Source organism: Bufo gargarizans, chromosome 3 (assembly GCF_014858855.1).
Source record: "Bufo gargarizans isolate SCDJY-AF-19 chromosome 3, ASM1485885v1, whole genome shotgun sequence".
NCBI lineage: Eukaryota > Metazoa > Chordata > Amphibia > Anura > Bufonidae > Bufo > Bufo gargarizans.
Genome location: NC_058082.1, coordinates 209,745,259 through 209,762,867, shown reverse-complemented (window position 1 = coordinate 209,762,867; position 17,609 = coordinate 209,745,259). Strand labels below are relative to the sequence as shown.

General features: G+C 44.9%; 1 protein-coding gene across 6 annotated transcripts in view; it reads left to right on the top strand.

Annotated features, from left to right (window-relative positions):
- Positions 1-17,609, top strand: part of LIMS1 (LIM zinc finger domain containing 1) — a 77,881-nt gene that overhangs the window by 43,820 nt on the left and 16,452 nt on the right. For 4 of the 6 annotated variants that reach the window (XM_044283823.1, XM_044283826.1, XM_044283824.1 and 1 more), the window contains exon 2: positions 10,480-10,639. In XM_044283823.1, the coding sequence (XP_044139758.1) occupies positions 10,480-10,639 (160 nt within the window). Of the gene's footprint in view, positions 1-8,192; positions 8,454-10,479; positions 10,640-17,609 lie in introns of those variants that run through there. The other 2 variants (XM_044283820.1, XM_044283821.1) reach the window with 2 other exon arrangements.

Sequence of the window (17,609 nt, the reverse complement as noted above, 5' to 3'; positions counted from 1 at the left end):
GGTGTACATTAGCCCTTGAAATGGTTTTCATCCTCAGGGTAGGTCATCAATATCTGATCTTGTGGGGTCTGACACCCAGCATGCCCACAGATCATATGTTTGAAGACATTAGCCATGTGACTGATCGTTGGGATGTGGCTGGACCGCCGCAGCCTCGTCAAACAGCTGATCAGAAGGGGTGTCAGGAGTCAGACCCACCAATCGGATATTGATTACCTGTTCTGAGGATTACATTACAAGTAATGCCATATGTCACTGTAAGTTTACTGGTTATGTTCGAGCGTAACCTTTGTGTGTGGGCGGCTGCCAAGGTGCCTGTGCGCGTTTCCTGCTCTCTGTGTGTGACGAGTTATGGTGTTACTGACACATGGCTACTGTTCTCCTCCTGCTTTTATGTTAGGTGCACTCCACTTTTTGGGTGACTTGACCATTAAATTTTTTTTCAAGGCAAATTGACAGTGGACTCCAGAAATGCGCTAGGTTTAAAGGGAACCTTTCCCATTGTACACGCAGTCTTATCTGCAGGCAGCAGGTTATAGAGCAGGAGGAGCTGAGCAGACTGATAGTTGTATGGGAAGAGATTCAGTAGAACTTGTAGTTTATACATGTATCTTTGTTCTTTCTATGGTGAAAAGTGCAGGACACATTCAGTATATATGCTGTGGCATCAAGATTCAGTCCCGTCAGTTTTCTGCTACCGCTGAGGGTCAGTGTAACTTGGTTCAGAAATCTGACGGAACGGGATCAGTTACAGAGGATCAGTTAAGGATCCTTTGAGAACCAGTGTGAACAGAGCTTTACTGAGGCCATTCTGCGTACCATCTGTAGAACTGGGTGAGGAACAGGATATTGAGTAGGGTGTGGGTACGTGATTCTGTGATTAATCATTGGTGACATGCGGTGATGTGCATGCAAACTTTTATTGATGGCAGTTGCCAGAATGACGGGAATTGCTGGATCTCTAGGCTCATGTTCTCAGTCCTCAGTGTACATGTCTGCGAATCTCTCCCTGCCACTCCGTTCATTCTCTATGGGACTGGCGGAGACGACCAAGTACAGTGCTCCGCTATTTTCAGCAGCCCCCCCAGAGAATGAACAGAGTGGCCTGCCACTCCCATCAGGACGAGAACATGGGACCCAGGATCACGTGGATAAGATAAAACTCATACTTGGCACAACCCCTTTTAAGGGGTGTCCCCCTCTCAGCCATTCATGCCTACTTTCAGAATACCCGCCGTAGGTGGCAGGCAGCAGTGCTTCGCTGTTATCAGAACTCCCATAGAAAGAAATGGGAGCTAGAGAAACGGCATAGCGCAGCCAACTCTGCTGTTTCGATAATCCTGGCCGACGCATACTATAAATGGCTGATGGGAATACCCCTATAATGTAGGAATGGTGGCGCCGCAAGGAAGCTGCATTTCAGAGCAGTGATATGCATGGCTCTTGGTGGTCTTTTGGCTAAGGCATTTTATTATTGTACTACCTGGCACTACCAGCGGCACAGGGGGGCATGCACAGTTGCTGGGTCATATTGCACCTCCTTTTGGGTATGCACTGCAGTGGAATCTCAAATTTTTATGGATGAAAACTATGGAGGAGGTTTATCTTCTCCCTTGTGCCAGAAAAGTGGTTTTAAAAAGTCTCAAGGTTTGTGTTTGTCTTCTTTTTGAAAAAGAAAAAAATGCAAATCCCAAATTTTACACCAACCTTAAAACTTAATTCCAAAAGGGGGGGAGGCAAGGGGTGTATCTTCATTTACACCAGTTTTCTGTGGTAGATTTCTGTTTAGGCGCACAGCGTACAGGGGAAGAGGCCAGGGGTGTATCTTCATTTACACCAGTTTTCTGTGGTAGATTTCCGTATAGGTGTACAGGGGAGAGGCAAGGGGTGTATCTTCATTTACACCAGTTTTCTGTGGTAGATTTCTGTATAGGCGCACAGCGTACAGGGGAAGAGGCCAGGGGTGTATCTTCATTTACACCAGTTTTCTGTGGTAGATTTCTGTATAGGCGCACAGCGTACAGGGGAAGAGGCCAGGGGTGTATCTTCATTTACACCAGTTTTCTGTGGTAGATTTCTGTATAGGTGTACAGGGGAGAGGCAAGGGGTGTATCTTCATTTACACCAGTTTTCTGTGGTAGATTTCCGTATAGGTGTACAGGGGAGAGGCAAGGGGTGTATCTTCATTTACACCAGTTTTCTGTGGTAGATTTCTGTATAGGTGTACAGGGGAGAGGCAAGGGGTGTATCTTCATTTACACCAGTTTTCTGTGGTAGATTTCTGTATAGGTGTACAGGGGAGAGGCAAGGGGTGTATCTTCATTTACACCAGTTTTCTGTGGTAGATTTCTGTATAGGCGCACGGCATACAAGGGGTGTATCTTCATTTACACCAGTTTTCTGTGGTAGATTTCTGTATAGGCGCCCAGCATACAAGGGATGTATCTTCATTTACACCAGTTTTCTGTGGTATGTTTCTGTACAAGCTATATAGATTCCCACAATACTCCTATGGGTGTGTACATTTCTCTAGTTGCTGTTTTGTGTGGCACCAGTGGCATGGGCATCAACAGTGTATGTGACAGAGACGATAGAGGTTCATTTATCTAAGACTGTGTTTTACGCTGGTCCTTGATATCCCCCTGCGCTGCCAGAGGATTCTCTTAAGTTATGACTAGATGCATCCTCTGGCAGTCCGTGCGCGCGCATAGATTGAAATCCAGCCTCTAACTTATTTATGCCAGGAAACTGGCATAAATGATAGTGAATTTGCTGGGAGTAATGTCCCCTGTCACTCCCAGGCGGCTGCAAGCACCTAAATTTAGGTGCGCGGGAGTTTAAAAAGACACACACCCGCTTTTCCGGTGAGATGAGATACAGTGGACACCATTTTCTTAGCCTGATGAAGTGTATTGTGTGCTGTCACTATGGGAATTAATATCTGCCATAATGTTACATGTAAACCCAGCCTTGACATGTGATATCAGTATGTAGTAGTCATGGTACATAGACACAGGTAGACACACACTGGATGTCTATCACATGCTGCAAGGGTGTAACGCGTTTTGTGCCTTTTCTTTATTAGTAGCCTAAGGGTGTCAGTATGTGAAGCATGCGGCCTCCTCCTCCACATGCCATGCCTTACTGCACAGCAGCTATTTTTTTCCATGACATGTAGCTTAAGGGACTTGTTTTTAGTTTCCAGTTCACATGTAAAAGATTGTAAAAAATAAAAATCTGATGGGACGACTAGTAAGGCATGTTCGGTACTTTTGACACACGTATTTGGTTTAAAACTGACCAGGATCATGCCTAGCTGCTGGCACACGGATTTGTAGGGTTAAGCAGCAACATGCCAGGTACCAGTTCCATCAGTTCTCCTTCCCAGAGATTTCTTGAGGGTTATAGCCCATAATACAGCGGTAAATATCTGCTCACATCCTTCCTGATGTTCTGTCCGCAGAAGGGGCGGCCGCAGTGATCTGCAGAATGATCCACCTCTGCTGGAGCGGCCTTATTGTGTGGGTGAGATCGTCACTGGTCCTTGATCAGCTGTATATAATACGCATATAATGTATCGCCTGAACAGTAATTGCTCCATAGTTAAGACACCTAAAAGTACAACTTGTGAATAAAACGATGGTTCATACGTACAGATTCTGCTGCTGCCATACACCATTTCATTTTTAGAGGCATCATGTTTGGCTTTTGGCAGAAAAAAGTCGCAACATTTTTCACAAAAAGTTTGTGACTTCTTTTTTACACTGCTCTTTCTACTTAAAAATAAAAAAAATAGGCAGACCTTAGTGAAAGGGGGTGCAATAATTTACTGCTGCAAACCGGCGTAAATTGTAATTGAAATCTTCTCCAGCTCCTAGCTATAGTCCATTTCTATTCCTGGCCATCAGAAGATGTGACCGTTATTAACAGGTACTGTATGCAACAGCCTGCTGGAGGAAGGGCCGCATGTGAAACGCCAGTCTATAATAGGTGACCCCCCCTTGTTCCGCTCAGGTGTAAACCCTTTAATGTAGGTGAAGTGGAGATTCCTTCATGTAACCATTGTTTTGGTGGCTATGTCACCTGCAGTCACCGAATGGCACAAACCTGACAGCATTGACCCACTGCTGTCAAATGACACTTCAAAAACAACTTTAAAAAAAAAACAACACATTTGATCAAACTATAAAAGTAGATTTCCTACTTCATAGCAACATCTTTTAAAGGGCACCTGTCAGCAGGTTTGTACCTATGACACTGGCTGACCTGTTACATGTGCGCTTGGGAGCTGAAGGCATCTGTGTTGGTCTCATGTTCATATATGTCCGAATTCTGAGGGGAAAAAAATGAGGTTTTAATATATGCAAATGAGCATCTGGGAGCAATGGTCGCGTTGCCGTTGCACCTAGAGTTTCTGCTTTCTCTGCAACTGCCGCGTCCTCTCCACTTTGACTGACAGGGCCAGATAGTAAAAAACATTATCGCACCTGACCCTGACTTCTCCTAAAATCTCGCTTTCCACTATGCGCTTCTGTATTAGGCGCAGTACAGGAAAAAGACTAGCAGTACAGAAGAGAACGGTCAACGAACCTCTTTCCTGTACTGCGCCTGCACTGTATACCGAATAAACACGCGCAGTGCAAGACTTTAGAGGAAGTCAGGGCCAGGTGTGCTCATGTTTAGGCCTCATGCACACGATCGTTTTTCTGGTCTGCAAATTGTGGATCTGCAAAAACATGAATACCGGCCATGTGCATCCTGCATTTTCCCTTCTGCAGGTCCTGCACTATGGTACAAATGTCTATTTGTGTCCAGAAAACAGGCGAGAATAGGACGTGTTCTTTTTTTTTGTTTGTTTGTTTTTGTTTTATATATAAGGCTGCAAAATGGACATATGGATGTGGAGAGCACACAGTGCGTTGGGTCCGCATCTGATCCACACCAAAACTACGGTTGTGTGCATGAGACCTTACATTGTCAATCAAAGCACAGAGGTGCAGCAGCCTCTAGGGGTAATGGCAACGCCCCCGTTGCTCCTAGAGGCTCCTTTACATATATTAAAACATCATTTTTCTCAGCAATGCAGACACCTATGAACATGGGACCAACACAGATGCCTTAAGCTGCCAAGTGCACATGTAACAGGTCAGTCAGTATCATAGGTACAAATCTGCTGACAGATGCCCTTTTAAAGGGGTTGTCCAGGATCCAACCTTTTTTTTAAGGAATAAGAAATGGAATGCTTTAAAATACAGAAAATAAATACTAATTTAAAGTGTTTTCTGGGTTACAGAATATTCAGGATAGGTCATCAATATCAGATTGGTGGGGGTCCAACACCCCCACTCATCAGCTGTGTTGTTCAGCTTCAGCACTGAAAACTATACTGTGTATGGAGCACAGCGCTGTACACTGTGTAGTGGCCATGCTGGGGTACTGCAGCTCAGCTCCTATTCGTGAACTACAGTGTATGAAACCCTCTGCTTAACGTACACTGTATCGTTTTCAGTGCTACGACTTTCTGAAACAGCTGACCCATGGGGGTGTTGGGTGTTGGACCCTCACAGATCTGATATTGATTACCTATCCTGAGGATAGGTCATTAATATCTGTATACCAGACAACTCCTTTAATCCCCTGCTGTGATCAGTTGCAGCAAAGTAAGCAAGGAGGGAATGACCAGCTTTTCATACACCAGTCTTAGGGGGCATTCACATGACCGCGAACATGGATACAGCCGCATGTGTTCCGTATTTTGCGGATCAGCACTCCCGCCCTTTGTTAGAAATGCTTATTTTTGTCCGGAAAACAGACAAGAATAGGACCTATTCAATTTTTTATTTTATTTTTGCGGGGCTGCATAACGGACATACGGATGCGGACAATACACGGTGTGCTGTCCGCTTCTTTTGTGGTCCCATTGAAATAAATGGGTCCACATCCGATGTGCTAAAAATACGGACCTTTAATCCGAAGTGTGCTGGAGTAACATGCTCCAAGTATATTGCGATGCCCATGTCTCTTATTAAATTTGGTGTTTGCGTGCCAGTAAACCAAATCTACTCCTGCCAATGGGCGGACACAGATAAGTTATGCTACTTTCTGGCAAATTTATCAAGCAAATTTATCAAGAAGAAGGCTACAGCCCCCTCCAATGAGCCCTACCCATTTGTCCATTTTGAAAAGTGATGAGAAAAGGGCAAAATGGCGGGGAGGGGTCTTAAACCTAGAACAGTGGCATTAAAACTGCGGCGGATTTATTGTTTGAGTAATTTTGTTTTTGGATTTTTTTCTTCTATATTTTAAAGCATTATCTGCCTAATAATAATATCTTTGACAACCCCTTCGAGTGTGTCCTTGCTCTAATATTAGGTGCAATATCACACACAGACTATCGCTGCTTCATATATCACTCCTGCTGCCCAGGAACGGGGATGCGTTCCCCTAATTTAGAAATGGTGGAAGTAGGGTGTCTAAATGACTGACTGTTTTACTGTATTGTCCTGAAAAGCCAATATAAAAGCGACAAACCGTACTGCACTTCCTATTCTCACTTTTCCCCCCAAAAATGGCCACCAGAGCAAAACAAAAATGCCAGTGTTTTTTTTTTTGTTTTTTTTTTCTTCTAATTTTTATTAGGTGAACTTCCTCTGGCTGTCTGAAGACCGGGTTTCGTCTCATATCTGCGACCCGCTTTTAAAAATTTTAGTTTTTCGTTAGGGGCCCGCTTTTGTGTACCTCCTGGATTCCATTTTCTGTAGAGGTCAGGCTTGGAGGTGATCTGTGTCTGCAGGCATTTCTATAATAAGCAATGCAATCCAATGCTGGAGAGTCTGGCTTTCAAAGAGAATACAGCCCTATAAGGATTTTCAGGCGTGTGCGAGGGTTTCCAGTAGAGGATGTCTGTTTACTAGACAGTTCATCTCGCCTTCTGGTTTCCTTCATCTTGTCACACAGTAATACCGCCGACCCTGTGTGTTAACCCTGGTAGTACACATGAGCCAGATAGATGGCCGGAGGAGGGGGCGTATATAGGAAGGAGCATGATATGAAAATTGAACGCTAGAAGTTTGCAAGGCAAATCCATCATGGTGTTCGTTGTTTGGCTAGAAAAAATAGGAGCAGTGTGCTACTGTAGTCCCACCCTCCAAAATTGACTGTCCGCGTTTTTTGTGGAATGAATGGGTCTGCGTGTGTTCCATATTTGTTTGCGGATAGGATGCGGACCCATTAATTTTAATGGGACCACAAAAAATGCGGACAGCACACTGTGCGGTCTGCATCTGCCTGTCCGTCCCGCAAAGAAATAGAACATGTCCTATCAAGTATTGGCATTTTTGCAGTGCAGCCCGCAGAAATATCCGGATGCACACGGCCAGTATATGTATTTTGCAGGATCCACAGGCTGCAAAATGCTTGCGAAGATGTGCAGAATCCTTATTTCTCTCGAGTGTCTCTATAGCTTTGCCTGGCATCTGAATTTAGATTGTAGGTAGTGTTGAGCGAACCTGTTTTTTAAGTTCTGCGTCCAAGGTTCGGGTTATGGATTCCAAATTCCGCTATGGTCTGTGGTAGCAGAATCCATATCGGGATTCTTCGATAACCCGAACTTTGGACGCAGAACTTAAAAAAACAAGTTTGCTCAACACTAATTGTAGGCCCTTGTGAGAAGGCTTCTCTCTCCTGGTTTGTTTCTTTGTTTCATTGGACATTTCCTTAGTTGTAAAGCACTGTGGACTATGTTGGCGCTATATAAAGATGATTATTACTAGGGCTGAACAGCTGGCTAGATGGTAATAGAAGAAGGAGGACCAACACAGGAATCTATGCCTCTGATACTCAACTGCTTTAGGTACAATTTCCCCTGGAGATGTCATTTCATTACACATGGTGACTGCCACCAGTAAATGTCCACTTTGTGTTATGATCTGGTTGTCTACTCCAGCTAAAGTTAGACGAGGAGATTCCACAGGCCAGGAGATGTCTCCACAGAAGAACCATAAACCATTCTTGGCTCTGCTCTTACTGTCAGGCTCCCACCCTGTGGGGGTGAAGAATTTTAACATCAACAGCCGTGAGCAGGGGAGTCCCACCTCTCAGGGTGACGTGCTCTCCACTCCACAGCCTTAGTTGGAATCTGTGCTCTGGAATGTGGGCAGCGCTGTAATGTATCTCCCACTGCTGGAGTACAGTCTGGAGCACTTGTTCCGGGTCCTGCCGTCCTCTAACAGCTCAGAGATCTTCACAGCTAGCAGGAAATATAACATGATGGACGTTCAGTCCAGGATGCACCCTGACATTCCTGAAAATGGAGAACTGCCTCCTATGGAGGTCACCAGTGATTTTGTACCCCAGGAAGGTGGAGGAGAGGATGAGAAACCTGTGTCCAACCTGCAGAGGAGACGCAGCGATGTTAAAGTGTACAAAGAAATCTGTGACTTCTATGCCAGATTGTAAGTGGAGATAATGCGTCTTCTCCTGGATTATCAACCGGATTGGCTCATTTCTGTGCATGTCTTGGGTGAAATATTTTACCGTTATTCAGGAAAAATGCATCAGATCCAACCTGTAAGATTGAGGCGATGATCAGTGCATGTTGACGGCCAAAAGCTTGCCACCAGCCTGGAGCATATCAGACCTGCCTGAAATGTCAGCACCGTACAGCTGGGATTGTAAAGGGATTTTAGGGAAAAGATCTCTGCTTGAACGTGGTTAGAAGACCATTTTGACCTAATTGTGTCTATGGCTGTTTCTCCTGAAGATCTCAGGATAATTTTTTTTATGTTGATCTTAATGTATGGTCTTATGGTGACAGATATGTCCACAACTTGGGTGAAAAATAATTAGAATTTTTATTTTTGGTAGAAAGACGTGAAAGGTATATAGCTCAATATCCCTATAAGTACACTGAAGTGCCAGGGCACACGGACAAGAAGGGTTGTCATGGGGACACAGGAATCAAAATCTCTTCTCACTGAGGCCAAAGCAGGAATAACACATTTACTGTTTTTTCACCGTTAAAAATGCACAAGATGTACTTGATCAGTGATGTACATGACCATGCCCTTTATCTTCCCTTTTTACTGACTGGTCTACGCACTTTCATAACTGGATACTGCCAGTCTGTGGGACAAGTCAACCTAGACTCGTACATCCTGTGATCCGTGCCAACATGCCATATGGTCTCCCCTCCTTTTCCTTTCTTTCAGTTATTTTTGGGTTTATGTGTTTTAGCAAAACAGAATTTCCTTGTTTTCTCGGTCCCTGGTCACCTCACCCATTCCTGTAGTCTGACCAGAGAGCCAGGACAGGTTCTGGTGGCCTGTGTACTGTCATTTACTGGAAGCTGTGGATATGTTGATGTCTCTGATGCAGTGAAGTGCCCGCCTATGCCAGCTGTTAGCTTGCAACCTTGTAGTTATGCTTCATTTTCTACAAACATAGTAGCATTATGCCGGTGATGCTTGGAAAGCCTCCGCTGCGTTGGCATCTGATGGTGTGCTCCCCAGTAAGATTATGTGCTGTCATCATGTTTACATGCTCTTCCCTTGGGCACTCACTTAGGCCTCATGCACACTTTTGCATATTTGTTTTTTTTTTCACATCCAATCCTCATTTTTTGTGGATCGGATGCAGATTCATTCCTTTCATTGGGGCCGCAAAAAAGTGGACATCACACTGTATACTGTCCGCTTCTGTATGTGCAAGTGTATCCCACAAAACAAACAGAACATGTCCTATTCATGTCCATTTTGCAGACAAGAATAGGCATTTTGACAATAGGGCGAGCAGAAAATACATATGGTCATATGGTATGCATGAGGCCTTAGGTCAGTCAATGCTTTTCCATATTTTTATGCCTAAATTACACCTAGGTACCTATTCAAAGAGGTATCTCCCTAGAAAGAGAACCATCTCGCTATCGTGATGGGTTTTCTTTCCTTGGGAGGTATCTCTTTGCATATAATTTTCCCATGGACCATTACCGATAAGTCTCCATACCATGAAGCACTTCCAGTAAGTCTCCAGTCTCCATATAGGACTTGTCACTAAGGAGATTCAGCACCCTGCCTAAGCCTACTAGATACCTACAAAGCTATGATCATACACAGTCCTTATATTGTGCAGCACCGTGTAATTACCCTGAGAAACCCGGTTTTACCCCCTGGGTTACATGTAGCACAGGTTCTAGATGGTGTCCATTTAGATGACAATTTATTGAAAATGTGCATTCGCAGTTAACTTGAAATGATAGAAAAGATGGTTTTCAGGTCAAGTATCAGACATGCCTTGAAATAGATAACCAGAATGTTGTCCAGTTTTCAGGGTCCTAAATAAAGGAAGTGGTTGGGGGATGATTTTTGTCATCATCTCTCCCATATATACCCTGTGTCGTACACATTTAAGGTACACAGCGTGTTTGCTATTGTTACTAGGGATACAAAAATCTCATCGCTAACGTCTCCCCTTCTCTTACAGCAACATGGCGAATGCTCTGGCGAATGCGATGTGTGAGCGCTGTAGGTCTGGCTTTGCCCCTGCAGAAAAGATTGTGAACAGTAATGGAGAACTCTACCACGAGCACTGCTTTGTGTGTGCACAGTGCTTCCAGCAGTTTCCGGAGGGGCTCTTCTATGAGGTAACAGCAATATATTTATACCATCCTGACTTCCCAAAAATAGCTAACCGGCTGCCCCTGTCTATTTCCATGTTATTGTAATGTGAAGGGACAACCCTCGCTATTTTACTTAAAGGGGTTGTGCCATGGCAGATGTAAAAAAAATATATATATGGAAATCAGACATCATATAGTACATGACTATCTCTTTCTAACAAAGCTAGAACCAGCCCTGTACCTCACATGGATCCAGAGATCTCCCCATTCATTGCTCCGATTGCTCTGCTAGATTTATTTCAGGGTGCCAGCCCAGGGATTGTGTCCTTTCTGCTACAGCTCTCTCCCAGAAGATATGGCTGATGACAGTTGAAGATTTTAACTGAGCGCATGCGACCACCTTAAAGGGTTTCTACCACTTAGGTGTCACATATTTGGCTGTCAGACACTAGCGATCCGCTAGTGTCTGCTCTGGCCAACCATCCTAATATAATTGCTTTTGGGGCGGTGGTTTGGCTAAAAAAACTACTTTTATTAATATGCTAATGAGCCTCTAGGTGCTATGGGGGCGTCATTAGCACCTAGAGGCTCCGTCTACCTTCAGAAACTGCCGCCGCCGAGCGCGTCCCTCCAGCCCGCCCATCTCCTCCTGAATGCGATCCTCGTATGTATTCTGCGCATGCGCAGTGAATGTCTGACCGCTTCCTTGCTCAGACATCTCCACTGCGCCTGCGCGATGACGCCATAGTGCTCCGAGGAACAGGCGCAGTGGAGATGTCTGAGCAGGGAAGCTGTCAGACATTTACTGCGCATGCGCAGAATACATACGAGGATCGCATTCAGGAGGAGATGGGCGGGCTGGAGGGACGCGCTGGGGGCGGCAGTTTCTAAAGGTAGACGGAGCCTCTAGGTGCTAATGACGCCCCCATAGCACCTAGAGGCTCATTAGCATATTAATAAAAGTAGTTTTTTTAGCCAAACCACCGCCCCAAAAGCAATTATATTAGGATGGTTGGCCAGAGCAGACACTAGCGGATCGCTAGTGTCTGACAGCCAAATATGTGACACCTAAGTGGTAGAAACCCTTTAATGAGGTGGACAAAAAATAAGGAAGAGAACAAATTTCAGGTGGCGCTATAGAGATTTTATTGAATAGCTCAGTTGCAAAATTTTTCATTACTTGCAATTACAAAAGTATTTGGATCCAGGTGCTTGTTTGAAAAAAAATAAATAATTTAAAATATTTTTCCTGGCAGGACCCCTTTTAAAGATTTTTATCAGAAAGTGAAATAATGCTGTGATTGCTGTGTATGGCCCTTTAAATAGGTTTTTCTTGCACCATACAGTGTTATGTTCAGGATTAATGATGTTAATATGGATTTGGCATTAGGGCTGACTGATAGATCTGCTGTGGAGCTGGCTGTCCAATACTGGGAATCAGTTTTAGGAGCAGACTGATCATGCAGTAATGTGTCTTAAAGGGGTTGTCCGACATAACTCAAACATGAGTAGCTGGCAGGATTGTGTTAAAGGTAATCTATTTAAAGAGGACCTTTCACGGTTTTGTTTTATTCTAAATAAATATCTTTACTTGCAGAGTATTTTTCCGGCTCAGTATGTTAATACTGAGCATCGGTGCAGGGAGGAGGAGACTCCAGGGTTTCTCAATGGGCGTCTCCTTCTCCCTGGCTGTGGCGCTCTGCGCCCTGATTGGATTGCGGCACAGCCAGGGAGAAGGAGACACCTATTGAGAAACCCTGGTGTCTCCTCCTCCCTGTACCAATGGTCAGTATTAACATACTGAGCGGGAAAACTGCAGGGGGGGGCACAGTGGGGCATAGGAGTGATATTTAAAAAAAACATTCAGGGTGGCAGCATCAGCGGGGGGTATGCCGCAAGTAAAGGTATTTATCTAGAATAAAAAAAAATGAAAGGTCCTCTTTAAGGGCAGTTTAATGCATCCATTCACACTCTAATGACAGACGGGAACTAGCGTCACCCGAACATGTTTTTTGCAGGGCTAGGGATCCGGACAGCACACTGTGAAATGAATGGGTCCACACCCAAAACTGCCGAACGGATGCAGACCCAGAACTATGGACATGTGAATGGATCCTAAACTAGTTCCCTTTCTCTAACTGGAGGAGTCGCTCTGCTATTCATGAGCTCTCCCCTTGCCGCAGATTTACATATCTTTTCCGTAGCAATCAATGGTAGCTGGGAGCTAATGAATATCAGGACTTATCAGCTCGCTCTTTAGCTCCAACTGGGTCAGATAAAGAGAATGAACACAGGAGAACAAAAAAAGATTCACTTTAACAAAAAAAACCTCCCTTTTAAAACGCTTGCCACTTTGGAACTGTAGGTGAGTTTTATTTATTTATTTTATATTAAAGGAAATCTCACCAGTTTCTTTTTAAACCCTCCTGTTGAGTTATGCCAGGCGAGCCCGTCACTTGTCGGTCATGTCCCATAGTATGCGCACTGCAGTACCTAATCTTCATTCGGCACGTACTTCCCAGTTCTGTGCACGGTATTGTGGGCTCATCTTGGTTCAGGCTGAGGAAACCTGCCCTTGGCAGATAACCATGACATGTTCTGCTCTCAAGCAGTGACTGACACTGGAGAGATGGAAATGAGAGCTGGGGTTAGGAGTTTTGGTCTTATTTGGTCCATCAGGATGTCCGTTCTCTTCTCTACGACACAGTAGACAATGCTAAATATGCTTGTCATGAGACTGTTTTCATTTTGAAGTTCTACATTTGGTTTAGTTGGCATTGCAATCTTTTTTACTTGGGCAGGAAGTTAATTATGCTATGAGGAATGTTCCCGGCTAATGTACACAAATAGATTGCTTAAAAAATATGCGCAGAACTCAAAGGGCCGGTTCACACAGTGTTTTTTTTTTTTTGCTGATTTGAGCCTTTCAGCCTCCCATTCAATTCAATTCAATTCAATTCAATTCAATGAGAAGCAGCATGTGGAAAAAAGAAGCAGCATGCCCTATCTCGGGGCAGAATCAGTGCTGAAATTAATATGGAGCAGTAAAAAAACAGCTCCATGTAAGTCCATGCGGTTTTTGTGCATTTTCCATGTTTTTTTTTAGTGCAGATCTGCTTCAAAAACCTCAAGCTGAAAAAACAGCTTTGTATTGAACTCATTGGTTAAAAAAAAGTGTCGAAAAATGCATTAAAAAACTGCATGAAAAAAACATGTTTCGTGCTGAAAAAAACGTGGATAGGGGACTGATGGCACAGGGGGGTGTGGGACTGATGGTGCTGAGGACTGATGGCAGGGGGTCTGATGATTGCATGGGGAGCTGATGAGTTTTTCTAAAGGAAAATATACTTTTAATTAGTCTTATTAGACTACACGTTTAATCGTTGGATTAATGGATAGAATATTTGGCTACTAAAATAATCGATAGCTGCAGCCATAGTGTATGTGATATTGTACCAGCCCAATAAATTGAATAGCAGTGTAACAGATAGGCACATCATGACCACATCCAGAGGTCACACTACATTTTTCCGCAACAGTAAAAATACCCCTCTTACCATTTTTGAAGAATATTTTTAGGTGAGAGTACGAAATTTGCAGTAATTCAAATACATAATACATAGGCCTACACTTGTTCACATCTGCGTTGGGGCCTCTGTTGCAGACTCTGTCAAAAAGAATGAACAAAAAAGCCTTGTATGTAGGAGTTTATTGTCTGGTAAAAAGACAGATCCTGATAGGAAACTGAACGGACTCAACATGGTTAGTGGAGTGACTGGAGTCTGTTCAGCTTCTTTCGTTGTTTTGCTCAACGGAATAGAACAACAGAACTAAATGGCGGTGGTGTGAACCAGTCCCTCCCGTCAGCTTCTCCGACATACAGTCCCATGTAAAAAAATCAACCCCTCCCGTCAGCTTCTCCGACATACAGTCCCATGTAAATACTATTGCTCCCCTCCCTCCAGGATAGGGTTAATAAGCCCCTGGCAAAGTCTGGAGTGAATGCACAGCAGGTTATTGTAGCCAAGTGATGAAGTACAGAGAAGATACAGTATATTGAACTGGATTTTATCACTTGGCTATAATAGCCTGCGGTATATTCACTCCAGGCCAGGCGCACACTTTAGTAATACTCCAGTTATTGTACTATGCGGGAAAATTGTGTGCGTTAAAGCAAAACTTTTGACAGTTATGTAAGTGTCACAAACCAGCGGGTGTGAACCCACTGTGCCACGTGTCCCACCTCCTCTAAGGGAGTTGTCTAAATGTACCCCTAGATTCTTCACAGTACGCCTGATGGTGGAGATAGACGTTCCCCTCGGGAAAGTCTACCAAGTCGCTACCTCTTGAGGAGGGTAGGCACACGAGGCAGCTGGTCCAGGCGGACCAGGAGGTACCAGAGTAGGTACTAGTAGTGCAAGCGTAGTCAGGCAGGTGGAGTCGTAACCAGGAGCAACAGTGCAGGACCGAAGGATGAGGCAGAGGCGTAGTCGGACAGGAAAAAGGTCAGGGGAGGCGGCACAGGAACAGGTCAGGCAATCCCGGTCGGCAACAGGAGAGTCAAGGCAAGCAGGCAGGGACCAGGGGGGGCTGAGCCACTTTAGTACCTGCAGGAGAGCCAGGGTTGGTCAGCGAGGTCACATGATCCAACCCATGCAGCCCAGGGAGTGATGCGCGCCACCTAGGGTGGTGCCCAGGACCACGGGGGTAAGCGGGGGAACAGTGGCGTACAACAGCTGCTGTTACAGTAAGGTGAATGCGCTTAACTTATCTGTGCTCAGAACTCCTGTAGAAAACATAGACAAAAAAATAAAAGGATGTAGCATTTGGTGGTGGTGGTGGTGGGGGGGGTCACAAAACAAACATGGGGGTTAAAAAAAATGCAGTGCAAGAAATCTCATTATGTGAATTGTCATATGTAGAGCTGGCCATAGACATGAGATAGCGGACTCCTGATTGGCTATCCACTAGGTTTAGCTGGCAGTGTGAAGCCTCCTGCCAAGGACTTATTAGAAGTCTGTGGGTGCCCTAATACCACTTTTTTGGGTGCTCTGCTTTCTGTGCATGTGCAGAGATTTCTTCCTTTGGATTTTTTTTGACACCCTTGCTAATCTCTATAACGAGGAGTCTGAAGCACTCAGCCGAGGGCAGCTTCCCCTTACTGCTGAGAGGAGTGGTGAAGACTGTCCCATAGACTTTATATTAAGGCTGTCCACAGTACCGTGCTCGGCAGTGAAGAGAAGCAGCGCTCAGCTGAACACTTCAGACCCCTTCTTATAGAGATTAGCGGGGGTCTCTGAGCTAGAACCCTCGCTAAATCCCACTGCTTACCCCGCCAGGCGCCACCTGGTGAGGATCGCTGGCCATTGCAGGATTCTTCCATCTTTTCCGTCCCCATTGAAAATCAATGGGTCCGCACCCGTTACGCATAATTGCGGAGCGGATCCGGACCCAATGTGCGGACGTCTGAATGGAGCCTTAGGGTCCATTCACACATCCGTATGTGTTTTGCGGATCCACAAAACATGGACACCGGCAATGTGCGTTCCGCATTTTGCGGACCGCACATCGCCGGCACTATAATAGAAAATGCCTCCTTTTGTTGCGGACAAGAATAGGACATGTTCTATTTTTTTCAGGGAACGGAATTGCGGACCAGGAAGTTTTCCGCTTTTCCGGATCTGGCCAGCACATAGTGTGGCCCCATAGAAATGAAGGGGTCCCGCAATTCCGTTCTGCAAAATGCGGAACAGAATTGCGGACGTCTGAATGGAGCCTCAGGCGTATTGGTACGCCTTGGACTTTTTTAAGAAGTAAAATGGCCTGAGCAGGCGTCTGTGACGCTTGTACAGGAGTTATTGTGACCTCTGATCTCATCGTTTTATTACAGTCTCCACTTTCTTTTGCCCTTTTTTTTTGCGTTAGGGAGAGGTCGCATCCGGACACCTCCTGTCCATATTTTCCCCTCTATGACGCAGAGTGGAGAGTAGCTATGAAGCAGCGACCTGCACTCTGGCAGATCAATTTATATAGCTACATGTTATATTAAATTCACTATTTAATAGCGTCTGCACAGGAAATGAGCACTTGGCGTAATCACATAATCAGCTGTTTGTAAGGATCTTGGTCTGCTATTAAAGGGGTTGTCTGTCTAATGAGACAATTGGCGCAATTATCTGGAACCAGTGTTCGTAGGAGAGCTTCTTCCTGATAATTAGCGTTGTAATGTTGCGTCAGTCACTGTTCATCGGGTGATTGCATCTTTCCTGTGACACATTAATAGGATGATGTACCAGGCAATTATCAGGAGTGAATCAAATGTTCCTGATAAAGTTTGCCTGATTTGTCCGAGGAGGTGAGAGCTGCCTTTACATGCAGCCATCACCTCCTTTTGTATGGGGTGGAATGATCACCACTATGATTTCTCATCCCCATACAGATTGTTTCTGGGCAGCAGATCACAGTTTACACAGGAGAATATTTGGCGGCTCTCAAAAGATACAGTCAGCCGATGAACCAGTATTGATTTCCGGCACCTTTACACAGGGCAGTGATCCGGAACGAGCATTTATACAAATGCTCATCCACCAATAATAATTGACCTAATCTGTCTGTGTAAGGGTACAACCACATGGCGTGGTAGAGTACCCCGTGGCAGTGCAAGGGCTCTAATTAATTAGGACTGCACTGATTAGCTGTTCTATATTGTTAATGGCCCTGCAGTATTGGGGTTGCCATTTGCAGATCCGCAATACTCCCAGTCAGCACCCCCATAGAAATGCCTATTCGGACAAGAATAGGACATGCTCTATTTTTTTTCTGGTGCTGCGAATCGGAAGATCGGGGGGCGCGCACTGAAAATGTGGATGCAGACAGCACACTGTGTGCTGTCCGCATCTCTTCCGGTCCCATAGAGAATGAATAGGTCTGCACCTGTTCTGTATAATTGCGGAACGGATGCGGACCCATTCTACGGACGTCTGAATGGAGCCTT